We start from the raw sequence: 20,558 nt of genomic DNA, 5'->3' as shown, positions 1-20,558 counted from the left end.
GTGATAATGGCATGCCCTTTTTTATTAAAAAAAAAGAAAAAAAGAAAAAAAAAAAAAGGGGAAAGATTGAGAGGGCAATGTTTAAGAGGCATGATCGTCACTGCGGACATATTGTGTCTATGGCGCAGGGCTCTTTATCGTGGTTTGGTTTATAATTGAGTCTGTCTTTAAAAAAATGGGAAGTGTTTTGCTGTGGGGGAGTGGGGTTTCTACGCATATACGAGGGCCATTGAGAATGAACAAGAAAACATCCACAAAGAAGTATCCATTTTATATTTCACAGGGGATAGGTTGGTTATTTCTCTCCCATATGTCTGGTCATAGGGGTCACATTTCTCCACATAAACCTTTTTCCCTAAAAAACAGGTCAGTGTTCTCTTTCTCCCAAATCCTTTGGGTAGGTTAGAAATGACTTCAATGTTCCATTACATAGTTTCATTACTAAAATGCATTTGTTACAAACTCCGGATAAAAGTAACAATTGAGGGGAAAATACTATGCATTCTCTTATAGTTCTCAAAATCTATATTTTGTCATATCGGATTGATATTGGCTGATACCTATCCCCAATCTCTAATTGATCCGGATCAGTTTAGAGTTAGAATAGTAAAAGTATCAGGGGTAAAATCAACCAATATCCGCCGATCCGATCCAGTTCGATATCAGCATCTGCCGATAACGGCCCTTTAATCCTTGATGGGAAGTCACTAGGGATAACGTCCCTTTAATCCTTGATGGGAAGTCACTAGGGTTTTAGACTTTCACAGTCAGGGTTCCAAGAATAGATTCATTGACTCCAAAACTTCTATAGATCCATTTATTTCATTTTTTTTAAGGGCTGGTGGGTGCTCGTAGTAGTAGTAGTAGTTTAGTAGTTGCGTAGTGATGCAAAGAAACACATAAAATAAAGAAGGTGGCATTAGAAAAATCAATGAGATTCAGAAATTAATGGATTAGAGAAACTCCTTTGCCGTCCTAAGAATGTTATTAAATAAGCTAATAATTGATTTATTTTCCCATTAAATCATCACGTGGGGGGCCTACACGTCCACAGAGTCTCCTTGTGGCCGCTCCAATTATATTCAACCAATTACTTGGTAGTTAATGGGAAAACAAAATCATAAATTAACATCATAATTATTTAGACTTATTTCATTTTTTTATTGTTCATGGTCAATGATATATGGAAGAGGGTTAAAAATGCTGCCAGCATACAAAGAATCTTCCACACCACATTAAATCAGTGTAAGGAACGATGACTCCAAAAAGTTAAGTACCGAAGATTTGATAACGGGACCTGGCTTTTTGAGGTGTAGTATCGTGTCCCCTCCAAGCCAATTGCGCTAACCCCTTGGGGTCTTTCAACAACTCCTAATTTCTTCTTCCCTACTCAATTTCTGTATCCCTTTCTCATCCTCTTTGTTACCCTATCCCATCTTCTCATGGCCAGAAATCTCATTTTTCTTTTTATTATTGTTTTAATTTTTTATTTCTCTTAAAAGATGAGTTGCATGGACTCAGGGACTCTTGCATCTCTTTTTTCAGAGATAGTCGGGTTGATGGCCGACCTTCATCAAGCGTTTCAGCAAATGTGCCAGCACGGTTTAAAAATTAATCTTCTCAAATAGGCATTCGACGTCTAGGCCGGAAACTTCCTAGGTTCTCATGGACAGAAATCTCATGACTTTTTTTTTTTTTAGACGAGTTGCAAGGACGATAGAAGGTTGCAATCACCAATGGACTTTGCACAGAGGGATTGGGGTTGATCCTCAACAAACTTTCCCTGCAAAGTCCTACCAAATTGGTAGGAAATTGACAGCCAGGTAGGCCAACAGGGAAAACTCAAATTTTGATATTGTCAATCCAAAATCTAGCCCCAAATAACCAAACGAATTCAAATCTAAGGGGGTGGAATAGTTCATACAACTATCCCACCTCTTAAAATCCCATCCCTCTAATGATCAGAGAAAAAAGAAGAAAAGAATTTAATATAATAAAATAAAAAAGGTCATAGAGAGGACATATCTTAGCGTGGAGAAGTTTTTTCCATTATATATGTAGGAAAACGGTTCTCTGAAAGGTTAGAGAGGATATGCTAACACTTTTATGTCTATCTATGATTATTTTTTTATTTTTAATTTTAATATTAAAAAATAGATGGAGAAACATGATTAACGTCACACCATTCCATGACGAACACAAAGAACAGATCGTAGAGAAAGGAACACCTTAGGCATTGACATCAGTAGGGGGAAACAAGACTCTACCAATCAAGAAAAAAAGAAAAATTCTACGTCTATCTTTCTGTTCTTCAAATGAAATGACCTTGTTGGCTCTTATGTACTAAACATAGCACCTCATTGGTGCTCTCTATTATACCACTTGCTTATAGAATCCTCTAAGTTGGTTCGTCTTCTTATCCTAAATCCGATATGTCTCCTCATCTACCCTATATGATTTGTGTGGAGTAGAGAGATGGGAAATAAATGTATCAAATTTAAAAAAAAAAAAAAAAAAATTGTTAAACAAATGGAGCAGAGGATTCCATGGACCTAATTCATCATTAGAGAAGCTTAATTTCTGTCATATTTTGACATGCTTCATTAGTTAATTACAAGCTTTAGCAAAAAAAAAAGAAAAAAAGAAAGATAATTACAACAGAAAATACGGATTAATAATAGATGATGATGAGTTGGCGATATCCATGGTTGGTAGAGCCCATGTAGAGTGTAACTCTCATCTAGCTAACTCTTTCTTCCCTTTCACACTGAAGATTATATCGTCATTAATTAAGGCTCCATTTATTTGTCAGAGTTTGTGGGGTAGGAAAGTTAAGGGAATAGACCCACATGTTGAACAGTTGGAGGGATATTGAATGGTAGGAATAATAAAATACAAAAAAAAAAAGAAAAAAAATTACGTGATTCCGATACCAACATCAGAGCAGTTTATTGGTCCATATGATGGCAAAATGGTCTAAAAAGTGATTTTATTTTTTTAAACAAGGACAAAATTGTTCGATATGACCTATATCAGTAGGTCCAAAATGATATCGATGTCAATATCAATATCAGTGTTGACCGAGACCGATACTGATCCCGACCCCAATACTGTGATTTAAATCCATGCATGCATCCAAGCGAGATAAAGTGCGGTTCGAAAGGCCCATATGTTGTTCAGCTTTTAAGTTGGTAATGTGATGGACGCTTGCATATATAAGCCCAAACAAAGGTATCCTTGATGATTTCCTATTAGCCCACTTGACACTCAATGGGCCTGGGTTTCCAGCAGAAGCACCATCTGTGTTTAAGTAAAACCAACCAGGTGGAAGGGGTTTCCCTTTACTCTATGCTACCCCACCCCTTTAGAAAAAAAAGAAAAAATGTTAGTTCAGCCGCGCTAGCTCAAAAAAAGTTAGTAGGGTGCCGAACCTTCTCCCATTTTTTTATTTTTCATTTGTCTTCTGTAAGAGGTTTTTGAAAATTTCTTGCCACTATAGATTTATGCTAGTATGATCTTCTAAGATTTTAAGGGAGAAAGTTTCCTTAAAGTAAAGGGTAAGTCTGCATACACAATGTCCCTTCCAGACCTCACTGTATCAAGTGCATTGTGTTGTGAACTAGGTATGATTTTTTTTTTTTTTTTTTTTTTGAAATTTCCATCATAATTATTTGCCCCTAATATGTTAGAGGTCTGAAATGTCCTTCACGATTCCCAAAGATTCATCGGAGTGCAATGATGGCCATTAATGAAGGGATTCTTCTTCCTTCACCTTAGGTGAGAGAACTCAGTCCAAATTTTAATATTAAGATGGCAGAACAAAAGAAGGGTAATTTATAGTGCCACCCCCTGGAGAATGCTAGTATTATAAGAACACCCCCTCTCTTTCCCAAATTAGACTCAGACCCCTTACCGTCAATCTCCGTTAAGTAAAGATTTGAAAGGAAATTTTTACCCTTTTAATTAAAATAAATAATAAATCATATTTTACCTATGTTATTTCTCACTGATCGTCTGCAACAACAATTACCACTGGCGTCCGCAACAACAACTACCATCGGCGGTTCCAACTTCTTCTCCGGTGTAACTTGTCACTCTCTCTCTCTCTCTCTCTCTCTCTCTCTCTCTGGACCTCAAGGCTGACTATCCCTACCATCAGATCTGGGCGACCTCGACGACGACTTTGGTCATGGCGGCTGGTAGCTGTGGGTTCTTTAAATGAGGAATAGGGTTTTAGAGGGAGATTTTCACAGGTTAAAGAGAGCTTTTTAGAGAAAGGAGATCGGGAGTTAGAGAGTTTCAGAGGGGGAGTTTGTTGGCCAAAGAGGGTTTCAACCCAGTTTTGACGGGAGAGAGAACAAAAAATGAGAGAGAGAGAGAGAGAGAGAGGTTGAGTTTAGGAGAAAGAAAATCGTTGATTAGAGGTTTCAGAGAGGGGTTCTTGGTTGTTGGAAAGAGGTTTCAGATCTGGAAATCACTGGGGGAGAGCAAAAGTGAGAGTCAGAGTCAGAGAGGTCTTCTTCCTCTATTTTCTTAAGGTTTCTTCCTTGTTCGTGAGTTGTAGAAGGAAAAGGAGAGAGATGTTTTCATTCTTGGTTGGGTTGTTGTTGGATCTTCCTGCTATCAAAGCGGGAAAGGCTAATCAAGTTGGATTGGGGGATCTTTTGCTTGGGAGCTGATCAAGAAGCATTCAAGGAGTAATCGATTTCTCTTCAATGCATATAGATTTCACTGTTGTTGGAGTTTGTGGCTGCTGCAGGTAAATCCTTCTCCCTTCCTTTTCCATTAGTTTTACCTTCGATTCTAGATCTGATCTTGATCCCCCATGTGCCTGAACCTATTTTTCTTTCTTATTCCACGGCATTCTGGCCATGACGGAATCCATTTTCTTTTCTTTTTTACTGAAATTGTTAGTAACCGATTGCACCTTGCCTCATTAGTTCTTTAAATGAGGCATCTCCTCCGTCAACGGCAGCGGTGGTTGTTCGATGTCAATGTGGACGGAGGTAGACTCAGAGTCGGTGCCGGAGTCAAACATGCCCATGCCCTCATCTTCACCGCCGGCCTCTCCATGATGGTGGCATCATGGGTAACCTCCTCGCCGCAAGTTTCTACTGGGATTTATTACTTGGACATTTTAGGTACTTCACATCTAGTAAGGGAATTTTGGTATTTAAAATAAAATATAATAGCTGACATCAACATATAAGATATATTCCTTAACGGAGACTGATGGTAGGGGGTCTAAGTCTAATTTGGAGAAAGAGAGGGGGTGTTCCTACAATACTGGCATTCTCTAGGGGGTGACGCTATAAATTACCCACAAAAGAATGAAAGATACATTTTCACACTGTCTCCACTCCTAATACACTTGCGATCGATGAGGCTAATGGACTCGTAGGGAACGCCATCTATGCTAGGAAGAAGCTCATCATTTTGCGATGGTATGTATTCTTTGTGGTTGGACAATGATAGATAAGGAGTTTAATTAATATAAGAAATAAATTAATGAAGCCAGGGTTTACCCTTGGGCCTGAACCGTAAAGCTGGACAGGGTCAAGGGGTTCCTTGTTAAAAAAAGAAAAAAAAAAGAAGCCCCATTTCTTCGTTTCTCCTCTGATTAGGCTGTACATTATTTGGAACATTTTCTTCTTTAGATTTTAAGAGTGAACGCATTATGAGGATCTGATGAGTGAAAACTAAATTGAGTTCGTAGGCTAATTGCTCCATGTTTTGGTTGTTCTAATTGTGATTAGAGTCTGTGTGTAACCAATTATGGGTACATCGAGCAAAACTCTATAGTAAATGAATATGTGATAGAGTCTCAAACGCTTAATTAAAGAGTTAAAATGGAGTTGAGTTCTTTTGCACGTATGTTCACTGCATGTATAGGTTAATTAGGAGCTAACACCTGTTCCGATTTAAAGGGAGTTTGGATCCTTTCCCCATGTGGTGACCTCCCCACATGGGATCCCAACGTCCATGGGGTATTAGATCACGAGTCAATGGTGTATTAAATACTGTGACTCGTGGTCCGGATGCCCCTTAAGTGGTGGGGATTCCATGTGGTGAGGGTAACTCCTTCCTTCGATGTGAGAAGCCAATCTGGCTCATTTAAAGGGTGAAGAGATTTATTCGTGGAAGCAAAGGGACAGTTGTTGACACTTGACATGTATGTGTAGGTGAACTGTTGATACATACTTGTTATGTATCTTACAATAAGAGAGATGGGAGAGAAGAAATTAAGACAAGAATCTGGCTCTATCGAGGTTACCACCTCACAACTTTAAGAGAATTCCAAGGGTTTGTTTTATGATCAAACACAAGGATCTCTATTCATTCTCTTTTGATTCATAAAACGTAACATTGTACAACTCCCTTACACTTCTCATGGATACTAAAATATTCAAATTAAATAACATGTAAATTCCTTCACCCTTGGAATTGTTACTTGTCCTCAAGGACAATGAAACTAGGGAAAATACGGATTCACAAGATCCCATATCTTAATAGGGCAACTCTCAATAGATGAAGTAGGAAGAGTATGATTCTTTTGCGTGATGGCCAAATCCAGTAAGAAATGCCATACATAGTCTTATATACATCAACAATCATCAATAAACACCCCCAAATACTCTCATACGTAGAACGCTGCAAAGTATGATATATTGTGGCATTTGGTAAGAACCACTGCTTATTGTGTTATATATGATAGTGTTTTATCAAAAAACTCCATTGAATGTGTATATTTAATGACCTTTTTTTTGGAAAAGTTGCCGAACACCACTCCCCCAAGTGCCGTCATTGACCATTTTTCTTGTAGTGCCATCACCCTTTACATATTTTATTGTGGCTTTAAAGTGTGAATGAAACTCAATTGTATTGGCTACTACTTATTCCTTCGATCTTCTTACCTCACTTAAGGATTCTTTCATTGCAGGTAGGTAATGTACGTGATCTATTTCGGGTTGCTTCCCCATTTGCTGTTACTCAACGTGAAGTGAACTCAAAGTGCCTCGCAATTTCTTGACCCTTTTTATCTTATTCGTGGCTCTGATACGCAGTTTTTACTCAGAGATGAGAGAGAAAATATTAAAATAAAAGCTTGGTTCTATAATGGTACCGCCTCACAACTCTGATAAAATTTCAAGGGTTTGTTTAGAATCAAATACAATAAAAAATCTACCTCCATTCATCATTCTCTTGTGATCCATAAATACACATACAATTAGTTAGGCAACTAACAGCTACTCCTACAATTTTTGCATTACACCTCTCATAAAGTATTCACCCTCGCTTACCATTTACCAAAGATATTACAACTCCCTTACACTATACAAACTAATTCAAATTAACTAACATATGCCTGATTCACACCTGGATTCCACTCAAAGTGAAGAGCAATTAAAAGAAGAAGAGAGATTAAGTGGAATCCAAGTGTGGATCAGGCACCATAGGTATGAGAACCTGATTCGGACTCTTCTCAATAACAGAGTTGTTGTTAAACTGGGTGTATACCTTCCTTCTCCGAGCTCTCAATATCAGAGTTACTAGAGTAAGAGGTGCCTTTCCTCTTGTAGTAACATAGCTCCTCTTCCACACGACTTATGCTACTGTGAGGGCTCTCCTTCTTCCTCATCTCTCTCTCCTTTCTCCATTCTAATTTCCTCAACCAATGCCTTGTTAATGTTACCATAAGTCCCACAAAGATGGACATCACACACCCTCCTCCAATCGACAGTAAAGCCACCAGAACCCACCTCGTCCCCTTGCCATTTGGTATCTCCACCCACATAGCTGCTATGTAAGCCGCAGCCATGAACGATACCGAAACCCACATCACCTTGTGGGTAACCATTAGAAGATTCATCATCGATTTCCTTCGAAAGGGAATGACACTGACCAGGACGATCACTATTCCCACTGAAGAGAACAATGCCACATTGTTGCAAACCATGAAGACCTTGAAAGCAGTATTCCTTCCAACCATTGAATTTCCTCTCAGCGGTCCTTCGCTTTGGTGAACGCCGCCTGGAGGGTTGACGCCGGCAACGAATGTCACAGTGGCTATTAGAACAGCCACAAGTGTTATAGTGTTTCTAGCATTTCTCAGGCCTCCAAAGTGGAGCTCATGTTGCTTTTCTCTGTGGTCACTATGGTGTTGCCGCCGATGGTGGCGGTGATGCAGATTGGCAGGATGAGAACCCAGAGCCATGGTAATGGAAGAAGGAGGTGGTCTTCTTTCATCTAAAATTGATATTTCAGGATTGTTTTGGGTGAGACGTTTAATATTTGGTGGAGACGGTGGCAATTGGTCACATCTCTGACCACCGGCTTCCTGTAATGTGGGTATAAGCTGAAGAGCACCGGAGCTACTACCATTAGCCTCCACAACGTCAAGTGCTGTGAAACCTTTCTGATTCAGAGCGTTGACGTCGAGATTTGTCTTGTTGACTAGGTATGTAACCATCTGTAATGAAATGGTAGATTAACAGAGCTTTTTTTATTTTTTTTTTATTTTAAGGAAGGCTAAGTCTTTTGACTAGTCCTAAAGAGATAAGAGAAGTTGAACTTAGAACCACATGCTTCCTGAGGCGAAGGTCACTTGTCCGACTACCCCTTAGGGTTAGGAAAAGGAGAAACACAAATTCAATGCAAGATAGACTTACTGCGGTGAGTTTTCCGGTGGTTGCAAGATGCAAGATGGTGTTGCCGTTTTTGTCGGGGAAGTTTAAGAGGTTGGTGAATTTGAACGTATCCAACAAGTACCTGACAGCTTCGTATTGGTTGTTCTTAACGGCGAGATGTAGAACCGTCTCTCCTTGTAGGGTCACTATCTCGGCAGAAGCGAGGCTTGTGGAGAGGATTTCGTCAAGGATATTGACCCTCCCTTTGATTGCTGCTGAATGAAGTGGCGCCTTTCCTTCCTTGTCTTGTAAGGAACACAGGTCTGGATCTAACCTTAGAAGCTCCCTCGTTATCCCCAAGTGCCCTTTGCCGCAGGCCAGGTGCAAGGGAGAGCATCCATGAATGTCCTTTCTCCATGCCATGTCTGGTCGGGCTTTCAGTATTTCCTTGACAATATCTGTACCAAATTTAGCTACTTTAATTTTTGATAGGGAATTGAATAGAACTCATTATTCTACTTTAAAAAGAAATAGAACTCATCCTGTTCACATCCGCAGTAGATAATTGTTTCTGCGTGAAATCCCAACACAACTCAAATCTCAAATTCAATAGAAAGGAATAATATTGAAAGTCATGTGTTTGAGCTTTTGGTATATCCTTGAAAAAATTTAATTTCTACCAAATTTAGTTACAATAATTCCGCAGATTTGAATAGAACTTATCCTTTAAAATGAGCTATTAATTAGGAGCTCAGATCATCTCTAGCTAGTTGTACCTTCCAATTAAACCCATCTTACACCACCCATGGAGACCGGATCAGGCCCTCATATGAGAATCATTTTCGTATGGTGCCTGATCCAAACATGAATTCACTCAATCTCTCTCTTCTTATAGGTTTTCACTCTGAGTGGATTTCAAGTGTAGATCAAGCACGAGGGCTTGATCCAAACTCCACCCCATGGGGTGTGGGGAGATCGAGGATTGAAATTCATAACGAAGAGGGCTTCCAAGTCCTTATATGCCCCCACATCAGGCTATCAACATCCGATGTATAGGGTAATTGCTTTCGCGTGGAACCCTAACATGGCTCAGGGTTCAAATTCGATAGAAAAGAATAAAAAAAGTTGATAACAAATGATAGTTACCAAAATGGCCTCCAGATGTGGCGACATGAAGGGAAGTAGTGAGATTCTCATCCTCCAACATGAGCAGCCATAAATGGTGACGCAGCAGGAGCTTCACTACGCGGAACTGGCCACGACCACAGGCTACAAAGAGAGCACTCTCGTTGTGAAGGTTGAGCTTATAAGCAACTCGAGGGTCGGTTCCCAACAAGAGCTTCATCAACTCCACATGCCCTTCTCTACATGCTTCGTGCAATGGAGTTTCCATCTTCTCGTTCACCTTCAACACCATCTCCGGCAGAAGCTTGACTATCTCAGTTGCCAAGTCAAGGTGCCCAAATTTTGCTGCGATGTGTAAGACGGAATTAAATGTTCTTAAGGTGGTTTGCTTGATGAGTTCCTGGTCATCTTCTTTAATCAAATCCAGGAAAGCAGGGACGTCACCTCGTACACATGCCTCATGAAGCTTCGGGTCCATATTATATTATGTTCAGAGCAGCTCCGGCGACTAGGGGGAAAGGGTTTTGCAGGCAGAGGTGGAGATGGGTGGTCACTGGTTAGTGTGGAGAAGGAGAGATAAGGGCACAGGAGAGCTAAAATTTTCCACCACAGTGGCCGGCATGGAATTTCATGGAAGATAATGTGAAATTATATGTGACTTTTTGGTTTATTTTTTTTGTCTTTTTTGGAATTGAGAAGTCAAGCACGGTATGTTATCGTGTCAAACAGCTAGTTGCTCACACAGATTGAGGTTTCTCTGACCTTCCCAAGTCTCCTCTAGTGCAATTGTTGGTGCTCTTGAATCCTGATTGGTCAGTATTTATTTATTTATTTATTATTATTTTTTTTAATGTTTGAAAAAATTTGATGGATTATGTGACCTTGCAAACATGGAGATTTTTGTTGGTGAAGATGTAAAATGTTTGCCCAAATTAAATATAAATTGGATTAAAACTGAATATAAGATTAAATGAAAATTGAATCCATTTGATTCTAGTTTCAACAAGGTTTCTATTCGGTCTTGGTTTTCACATGTATCCTAAACCGAACTTAAAAAGAAACACAATTGATTGACACTTTTATAGGCTGTGTTTGATAGTTATCCACAAAATCATTTCCGACGTTTTTTAGTTCTATGGGAACAAAAAAGCAGAAAAAAAAGTTTAGTGTCAACTTAGGCTGCGTTTGGTAACGTTCAAAAGAACGTTTCTGGAGTTTTTTCGTTCTATGGGAACAAAAAACCTGAATAAAGCGTTTGATTCATTTATGGTGTGTTTTGTTTTGTTTTTTTGAATAAAAAGTGAAAAAAAAAAGAAAAAAAAGGAGAGAATTTACGGAATGACAAAAGCTAGTTCCGTCGTTCCAGTCTGGTTTAAAAAAAAAAAGGACATTTTGACATAGAAATTGAAATTTTCGTTCACCAAACACAACCTTATTGTTTTTGGGTTCTTCTGAAAAGAAAAGGGAAAAAAATACATGTGAAACATAAAATGATGGAATGATGAACCTTGTTTAGTCATTTCGGTTTTGTTCCAAATACAAAAAAATGTGAACAACTAGGGTAATCATTTCTGAAACATGTTCAACAAATACTATTTTTTTTTGTTTTTTGTTTTAAAATAGCATTATGACACAGAAACTAAAAATTATGTTTTTGACACGATACGTCGTTTCTGGAGCTGAATGACTTCCAAACGCAGCTTTAATTCTATGTTTTGGAAACTAAAAAGTACTTTGGTTGGGTTTTAAAGTTACAACTGTTGGATCAAATTGAACCAAATTGATTCATATAAAACCAAATAAACTAGAAAGCGAACCAAATAACTGAAACTACAAGGCCTGTTTGATTTTGTTTCCAAAAACAAATTTTCCATTTTTGTGTGCTCAGAAACGGAAAAACACCTCAAAAACCGTTTGAGTTTTCTGTTTCGTTTCACTTGTTTTTCGAAATATAAATAGAAATTTATGTCTATTTCTGTGTCTAGAAACAGAAATGGAGAAACAATTTAGACTTATTTTTCTGTTTTTAGAAACAAGTGGGAGGGATAAAAATTGTGAAAAACTCGATACTTCACTCGACCTACCCCATCCCCAACCCATTGTTAAAACTTCTTTGTTATGCAGTAGTGGCGATTTCAACTTGGTTGTGCGAAACTCACAGTTCTGGACTACTTTCATCCTTTTAAAGCTCATCTCCACGAAGCATGCCTACAATTTTAACATCGTGCCTTCACTCGTGAGTTGTATGTCTGCAATGTCGTGACTTCACTTGTGTCTTGAACCAGACTGCACTAACGAAAATTGTTTCAGGAAACAAAAAAATCAAACCTTTTTTATTGTTTCTAGACATAGAAACAACAGAAACACCAGAAACAAAATGAAACGGGCCCTAAGTCAAGAATTGTGTATAAACTAAACAGAACCCGATAGGTTACCCAAAATTTCAAAATGGTATAAACATTGAATTAGACCAAATACGTAAAAACCAAATAATAGCCAAACCAAACCGAATTGAATAAATTTGGTTTTGATTTAAGTTTTTTTTTTTTGGATGAATCTTTTCACTATGTATATGTTGTACTGTGACCAAATTGAAAAAAAAAATCCAAATTTAACCGATTGACACTCTTGTTTAACCTGTCACCCTAGGCCTCCCAAACCACCCCAACCCACCGAAAAAAAAAAAAGCCTTGTCCTTGGTCAAGGTCATCCTCTTCGATTCTTCTCTATTTCTCCAACAAATGTTTTCTTGTGAAAAAAGGAAAGTACAGTACTACCCAGTAAAGTATGATTTTAGATGGGCAATTGCGTAGTATGCCTTGACTTAATTAGAAAAAATCATGTTTTTTCTTAGGATCTCCCTTTTATTGCTCCCCTTAGTTTTCATGTATTATCTTTATTTATTGTTTCTTCTCTCCCCTCATTTTCTTGTATCCTTTACTTTATTAGTTATTTTATTTTCCCTGATTTTGAATGTATCCCCTTTGGATGATGTTTGTTTTTAATTAGTGATCTATGTTATGGCTCTCCACCCTTGGATTGATTGCCTCTGTAGCTTTTGCTTTTTTTTTTTTTTTTTTCTGTTTTTTTTTGTACTATCTATTCAGAGAAAAAAAAAAAAAATTATGATTGTGGATGAGAATCAGACAGTTTAGCAGATCAGCAGGTTGGAGGGTTTTATCGAGCCTAAAATGTGAATGAAGAGAACAGGCAAAGCTTGAGCCATGGTTTTAGAAATCAATTTGAATCCATGGAGTTGTCCACTTATATAACCCAGAATCGACTAACGCAGTTATGACATTGGTAATGACCTCTTTACCTTGAAGCTGATTGGGCTTTTGGATTGCATGTTGTCAGAAGATGAACACTGCACAAATCATATGGTGGCCCCATGGCCCAAAGCTAGAGGAATTGATGCCGTTAAAAGTCCAATCAAGTTAAATTGACCTGATTAATAAATATATTGTGTTTAAACCTGGCCTATTTATAATTGGTTATTCTTAGCAAACCTGATCGTCGGCTGACAATTTTTAAGTTATATATTGACTTTTTTAATCGATTATTTAATATGATTATATGTAAATTCTTTCCTAAATTATGAATAATTTAATAAATATATTACAACTTTCTAGAGTTCTAGACAATTAAAACCTGACATTTTCCTGTTTAAGACCTAATACGCTCGAGTAGTAAAAATTCGATCAAGCCTACCAAATTACATAAACAGATAACTACGATGCAAGCCAAAAGACCTGGCATGCCCGACCGAGCCTGACACCCCTACTCTACATGCATAAGTAATTTTAAATTTAAAATTTTTTTTTTAATATATATATATATATATATTTTTTTTTAATTTTTGTGGGGTAGAATACACAATACAGTTAGCTTTATCATATCGGATAAGATAAAAGGAGGGCCACATGAGAGAAGAGAAGACACTTTCCATCATAAACAGAAGAAGAAGAGCACAGTCCGAAGCTACAACCACCACCCACGAAGAACTCTTAAACCCTTTCCAAGTTATGTTACACCATTAATTTAGAGAGGAGAAAAAAAAAGAAGAAATGAGGATTCTTCACTTGAACTCCCATGCTCTATCTTCTCTCTCGCTCTCTTCTTCCAGCAACTTCCTTCAAGACTCTAAACCACACAAAGCCTTCAAAGCTTGTAACCATCTGAGCTTCAGTAGAATGAAGATCAAAGCTGTAGGGATGGTCTCCTCCGGCGGCGGCAGCGAACCAGAAGCTATCGTCTCATCAGAAGAACCTCCTTCCATCGATTTTGCATTCGTTAGTGTAAGTTTCAACAGATGGGTTGAAAATGAATGAGCCTTTCCTATTACATTTTTTTCTTTTTTTGGGTAGAAAGAACCTTTCCTATTTCCTATTTCCTATTTCCTATTACGTTTTTTTTTTGGTTAATAAAAAAGGGTGCTCCACCTATTTCCTTTTACTAATACTTACTATTATAACTTCTAAATTCATATATATAACGTTTTTTATTGCAGTCCGTATTACTTCCGGATGGAACACCTGATATACACATTCGTTCAGCTCGTGGTGGTCAGAAACTTAGAGATATAATGCTCGACAACAATATTGACCTCTATGGACCATATGTAATTTTTCTCTCTCTCTCTCTCTCTTAAGTGGCATAAAAAAAAAAAAAAAAAAAAAAGAAGTCAAAGAAGAGAAAAAAAAGAAAGATAAAAAGGGCCCAACCAGGTTCGAACCGGTGACCTCTTGATCTGCAGTCAAATGCTCTACCACCCTGAGATGTTTTTCTGATACTTGTTTAATTATTCGTTAATACTAAACACTTTTATACTAATAACCGTTTCAGGCTAGGCCTCTTCTAAACTGTGCAGGAACAGGAACATGTGGAACTTGTATCGTGGAGGTGATCCAATTTTTCTTATTAATGCATCTTTTGGCAGTTAACACTTATCGGATTTTTAAAACAAGGAATTGGAGATTGAATCAGTCCTAAGAACTATTAGAGTCAACTCTTAGATTTGGAAAGTTATCGATTCTAGCGTTTCAATCGTTGTGAATTGTGATTGATCATGATCAATTTCAATTCAAATTGGCCGATTTATTGATCTAATTCCCGATTTTTGAAACCATAACCCTTATTGACAAGATCATTGTTTTAATCATCTCTTATAGGTTGTTGAGGGGAAGGAACTACTTAGCCTCCGTACAGACAAAGAAAAGGAAAAGCTCAAGAGGGTATCTATATTCCTACTAGATAATCCCTTCCCACATATATCTTTAATTTTGGAAATTAATTAATATTCTGACAATTTCTTAGTCTTGCTCATGGCATGGAAACTGGGATTTGCAGAAGCCAAAGAACTGGAGACTTGCTTGCCAAACCACAGTTGGGAAAGAAGATTCAAGGGGAGAGGTCTGTAATCCCTATTTCCTGTATCCTGCTTAATTAATTTTTATCAACAAATTACACCTACATCCTCTGTATCACCTACCCTTGAATTGAGCCTGTATCAAACCTCCATAAGTGACACCTGACAAATAAGGTAGGGAACAAGATTTACCCACAAATAGCCCTAGCTTCCCCAAATCAGGTGTCAAAATTTTCAGTGCAAAATGAAATCTCTATGCCTATACCGAGGTTGGGATTTTTTTTTTTTAAAAGTAAGATCAATTTTACGAGGATGAAAAAAAAAAAAAATGCAATAGAAGTGTGGGCCTTATTTTTGATTGAATCCTACAAATTTAACATGAACACGATTCAAAGGTCCCTCATAATCCAACAGTTGTAAATGCCCATCAGCCCTCTTTATGGTTAATGAAGCTTTCATAGATTGGTTGGCAAGCACAAAAATCCTTTGTTGGGAGGTAGTGAGCGGTAATGAGGATCCAACGGCTGGAGAGCATGCTATGGTTCCCCCAATTGTTGGATACTCACTATCACTCACCTCACCATAGAGGATTTGAATTCTAACGCTAACAAAAATACTCTCCTTTAAAGACAATTGCTAGTGCAGTTGGTGGGTAGGTAGTAGGTTTAGGAGGTCATGGGATTGACTCACCTACTTCACTTGAAAAAGGGTTTGGCCACGTGGGAGATTAAATAGAATGGAAAATAGTTTTCTTTCCACAAATATAGTGTAAGCTAGTGCCATGTTTCTATCTCTCTCCCCTCACAGAGGAGTAGATATGCCCTTTCATTAAAAGAGAGAGAATCAAGGGAGTTAACATACATTGCAGATTAGTTACTATAACCCCAAAAAAGATATATTTTTTTTCTTATTTAAAAAATACATATATTATTTCCATGGGAGAGGGTACCTAAGCAAGCGGCTTAGGAGAGCACACCATGTTTTGTGACAAAATGGTATCAATCACAAGAGGGTAGCAAGACCATTCATGAGAAGAGGAGAAAGGAACAATGGTGCCAGCGAACCCTACCCCAACTGTTCAAAGAATATTTTCCCTATTTTCATTTTGAGGCATATAGGGAAAAAATATCTCACAATTCCATGGTACTATTTCCTTCCCACATGGGGGTTCTTTATTATTTTTTCTCTCTTTTCCAACCATGTAAACCCCATGTGGATGATATCATTCTCTGCACTTCCACTGGTGTGGTGTACAGATTCCCCCATCGCTGGTATCATGGGGAACCCTCTCACATATACAAAAGTGGTTGAATCGTCTGGGTCATTAAATGTTGAAGCGAATTTATTGCTCTTGTTTTCTCTCTAACCCATATTATTGTCTTTTAATTTCTTCCATGACTCAAATAATTGGGTAAGGATTTTCCTCTTGATTCTCACCTCCCTCTCAAAAAATTGCAGGTGGTCATTCAACAATTGCCAGAATGGAAGGGTCACGAATGGTCAAATCCTCGTACTGATAAACCTAGATAAGGAAAGCTTTGGTTTAAATTCATAAGATACATTCAAATTCAAAGCAATCGCAGCGATTAAAATCCTTAATTATCAGAGTTGTTTTGAATGCTTTGTGATTGAAAGGTTTCTAATCGTAATTAGCATTTTTTATACTTCTTATACAAGGCTGGTCTAGAAGCCTATCATTAGCTAATTCAACAATTGAAAGCCCAACTTAAGATATGTCCTGATTATGGATCTAGAACAAATATGCTTGTATCCCATAATTAACTTTGAGAAAATTGCTATTCTTTTAGAACTATGGTGGAGTGAAAATCTCTCCATCCATTGGATCTGACCCACTGCGTTAATAATGACATCCATTCTCCCTATAGTCCAATCATAGCATCAAACCACCATTGATGGAGAGATTCTATCTTCACCTATGGTTAACAAAAACTAAATCTTTTCCTGTTTTCTAAAATAGCATGGACTTTTTTTTTAAGAAAATGAAAAACTTGGTGTGGCCTTGGATTGGCTGCCAAATATCACTTGTGAAAATCCTATCTTGGAGAAAAAAATGGTCAACATAATCTACTCTTCTGTATAAGACTAGCATATAAAATGTAAATCAAATAAATTTAGAACAACTTTTAGCCAAAATTCGGCCTAAGTACTATTGATTTATGTTTTGGTTTCTTGTTTGGGCCCCAAAATATTTAAGTTAGGCCTAATTTTTTTTTTTTGGATCAGATCCAATCAGGGACCCTTGGATCAGATCCAATCAGGGACCCATAGGCCACTAGTGGTTGACGTCCCAACTCAATGAAGGGCGGCGAGAGTTGGGAGGGTGGGGTGCATGGGATCCTGTTACACATCCAACGGGAGAAACAACAGAACTGACATTTTCCTAGACTTAGGCCCGTGCTCTACTACACTGGCAGCCACCACCATGCCAAGAGGCATATAATTTATATATTCTATGCATGGGCTTACACTGGGGAAGCATGAATTCATTAGTTTAGAGTGTCATGGGAAACTCAATTTAATCAGTAGTAACCGGAGAGAAGAGCATGGTCAGAGGTGTTTATGAAAAAACATTGTCATAAATGTTGTGCATGTTTTGCCACATATAAAATTGTTCTTAGAATAAGGTGATAATTGGAGTTAATTTAATAGTCTTAAGCCTTACGGCTAGTGGGGTGGTTATTATTTGAATAAGTTTTTGTATTGGGTAATGAGTTCAAGTCTTAAGCATGAATTGTAAGGGTTACTAAAGAAACGTTGGAAAGGAGTTCCGACAGCGGCGAAGACGAAGAGAAATAAGTAAACACAACCAGTAGCAACAAAAAGAGGATCCCTTGTGACGGTAGACGGTAGACGGTAGACGGTGAAACTGAACAGAAACTGGAAACTCTGCCAAAAGCATTAGCATACTGGGAGCGACGAGTTTGAGCATTGTGTACAAAGGCGATGTTGGAGGATGGGACAACGTTGGCGGTGAGAGAGAGTCCGATTGTCTTCAAATAGCTTAAGGATCATGAACAAGTTCTGGAGCAACTTTGGGAGCAGTTACAAGTGGTACAAGCTCAAATGAAAAAGATGTATGACAGTCACCATACAGACTTGGGAGAAACCTCAAGTTATCGCCACACTATTATAGACTGTTTTAATTAAGTACTTCAAAAGGTGAGCCATGTAGCATACAAGATTCAGCTGCCGAGTGGATCAAAGATCCATCCAGTGTTCCATGTGTCGTACCTTGAAAACAAGGATATAATTTAAGGAGAATGAATGTTGTAAACTTTTTGCCACTTATAGAATTACTCTCAGAATAAAGTGGTAATTAAAGTTACTTTAGGATAGGGGTGTCAATTCGTGGCCCGAACCGGCTAAACCGACCGGGACCGACCGTTTATAGATCGGCCCGGCCAGGACCATTTATTAAACGTGTCGGGCTTGAGCCCGGCCCGTTTATAAATGGTCGGTCTCGGTTTTTCTACTTGAACCGTCGGGCGCCCGACCGAGACCGACCGAATAACGCCCGATCGAGACCGGCCTATTGTGCACCGACTTGGCCCGACCCTTTAATGATTGTAGAATACCTATTTTACCCCCCAAATTAAAGAATAAAAACTGAAAAGTAAAGACATGTTCATATTTTAAATAATGGTTATATTTGGTATCATTTCACATTTTAAATAATGGTTATATTTGGTATCATTTATTGATTTATTGTCATTTTTTTGGGCTTGCATGAGTGGGCCGAAATATAATAGCACATTTTAAAGAGGGCCCGTTTAAAAACCGGTTAAAGCCCGTTTAACATTAAACATGTCCGTAGCCCGGTTAAGGCCCGACTAAAGCCCGATTAAGGTGGCCCGATTATAACCCGAGATCGACCGACCGAATATAAAGTGTACCATGCCCTCAATAACTAAGCCCGATTAGTTAAATGGGCGGACACGGTGTAGCCTTTGAAAGTCTTCAAGCCCGATTAAGCCCGACCGAAACCGAACCGGCCCGATCGGTTGACACCCCTACTTTAGGAGTCGTAAGTCTTACAGCTAATGGGGTGGTCATTATTTGAATAAGTCTTTGTTTCAGGTTATGAGTCCAAGTCTTACGCAGGAATTGTAGGTGGTGTTATCATTGTGGGTAAGCTGACCATTTCATCCAATGTCACCATTGCAATGAGGTGCAGTTCATCCGTAAAGTATGGGTAGTAGTTATGTAATGGTGAGAGTATTTGTAGGTGGTATCAGTTTAGGTACACTGTTTGTCACACTCCGTACAGCCAGAATCGGGCCAGTGACCGGGTTAACATCGGTTAACCCAAACCTGCCAGGATCATCTGATACAGTATCCAATCACAGTATACACGCAACTAAGAAAGTGTTCAACAGTTCAGCGGAATACTTGATTTACTTGTAAATATTCCCATTATACTTGTAAATATTCCCATTATACTTGATACTCAAATTGTAATACATAGTTAAGTACATGTGGGCCCGCAGGAATGATATTTATACAAAAAGAATACAATTTACATATCAAGTACACAAAATGAATCATCAAAAATCAAAGAGTACAGTTCGGCTCGGTATCAAAAGTAGAGCTCAGTTCGGTATCAAAAGTAGAGCTCAGTTCGGTATCAAAAGTAGAGCTCAGCTCGGTATCAAAAAGTAGAGCTCAGCTCGGTATCAAAATTGTGGTCCCGCAGCACAGCCCTCGCACGAGCAATCCGTGCTGTGCTCTAATTCCTTGGGGGCCCACCAATCCTCTTCAGGGAATTCGACTGTGGGGCCCGCCCCGTGCTCTTCAGATTGATGACCTGCAAAATCATCTAAAAGAGGTGCACACGTGGGATGAGCTCACTAGCTCAGTAAGTGAAAAGAAGGACCACACAACAGTCCATACAACAAATCACAACCATATGCACTATATGCTATGCAATTCATTTTAAATCACATCCATCTAAACAACATTACTAAGTCCTTGGTTTAGTGCTACTACAACCACAGTGTGCGTATACTTCGGGTACGAGCCGTGAACTCCATCCCGCGATACGCCCATAGGGCTGTCGGAGAAGGCCCATTGTGAGTACTCGAAAAGGTAAAACATGCCGACCACCGGCTCTCAACGTAAAGTAAATGACAGAAATAAAGGTGCTGACTTCAGCAATTTAAAAGCAGTACGATTGGCCCTCTTAAATATACCACCGGGGTTGCCGACTGTCCTAATGACCAGCCGGGCGTATGTCTAACCACCATAGTGACCCGAAAACCGTGACCACTGCTTCCCCCCAAATGGTAACCCAACACCTCAACCCCTGCTGGGAAGGGTCGTAGCACGGGAAGATGATAATCCTACACCGCATGCTCCTATATGACATAGTACGATTGCATAGTGCCTCCGTGTCCCATTCCACGGGCCACCAATGCACT

The 20,558-nt window shown here is 38.7% G+C and overlaps 2 protein-coding genes across 3 annotated transcripts; one reads left to right on the top strand and one right to left on the bottom strand.

Annotated features, from left to right (window-relative positions):
* Positions 1-7,242: 7,242 nt before the first annotated feature.
* Positions 7,243-10,327, bottom strand: LOC122075435 (ankyrin repeat-containing protein ITN1-like). Its single transcript, XM_042640463.1, has 3 exons — positions 9,774-10,327; positions 8,670-9,085; positions 7,243-8,470 (listed from the first exon to the last, which is right to left on the bottom strand). The coding sequence occupies exons 1-3, from the start codon at positions 10,228-10,230 to the stop codon at positions 7,502-7,504; spliced, it is 1,842 nt and encodes a 613-aa protein (XP_042496397.1). The 5' UTR covers positions 10,231-10,327; the 3' UTR covers positions 7,243-7,501.
* A 3,351-nt stretch (positions 10,328-13,678) lies between these two features.
* LOC122076151 (photosynthetic NDH subunit of subcomplex B 3, chloroplastic) lies at positions 13,679-16,791 on the top strand. Of its 2 annotated transcripts, none has more exons than XM_042641461.1 (6): positions 13,679-14,050; positions 14,263-14,373; positions 14,598-14,654; positions 14,924-14,986; positions 15,102-15,164; positions 16,579-16,791. In XM_042641461.1, exons 1-6 carry the CDS (start codon positions 13,820-13,822, stop codon positions 16,648-16,650), a joined length of 597 nt encoding a protein of 198 aa, XP_042497395.1. In that variant the 5' UTR covers positions 13,679-13,819; the 3' UTR covers positions 16,651-16,791. The 2 variants fall into 2 exon arrangements, with proteins under 2 accessions (XP_042497395.1, XP_042497394.1); XM_042641460.1 differs by having other exon boundaries at positions 15,069-15,164.
* Positions 16,792-20,558: the final 3,767 nt, after the last annotated feature.

Source organism: Macadamia integrifolia, chromosome 4 (genome assembly GCF_013358625.1).
Source record: "Macadamia integrifolia cultivar HAES 741 chromosome 4, SCU_Mint_v3, whole genome shotgun sequence".
Classification (NCBI taxonomy): domain Eukaryota; kingdom Viridiplantae; phylum Streptophyta; class Magnoliopsida; order Proteales; family Proteaceae; genus Macadamia; species Macadamia integrifolia.
The sequence above is the reverse complement of the archived record's forward strand: the minus strand, read 5'-3'. Positions and strand labels throughout refer to the sequence as shown.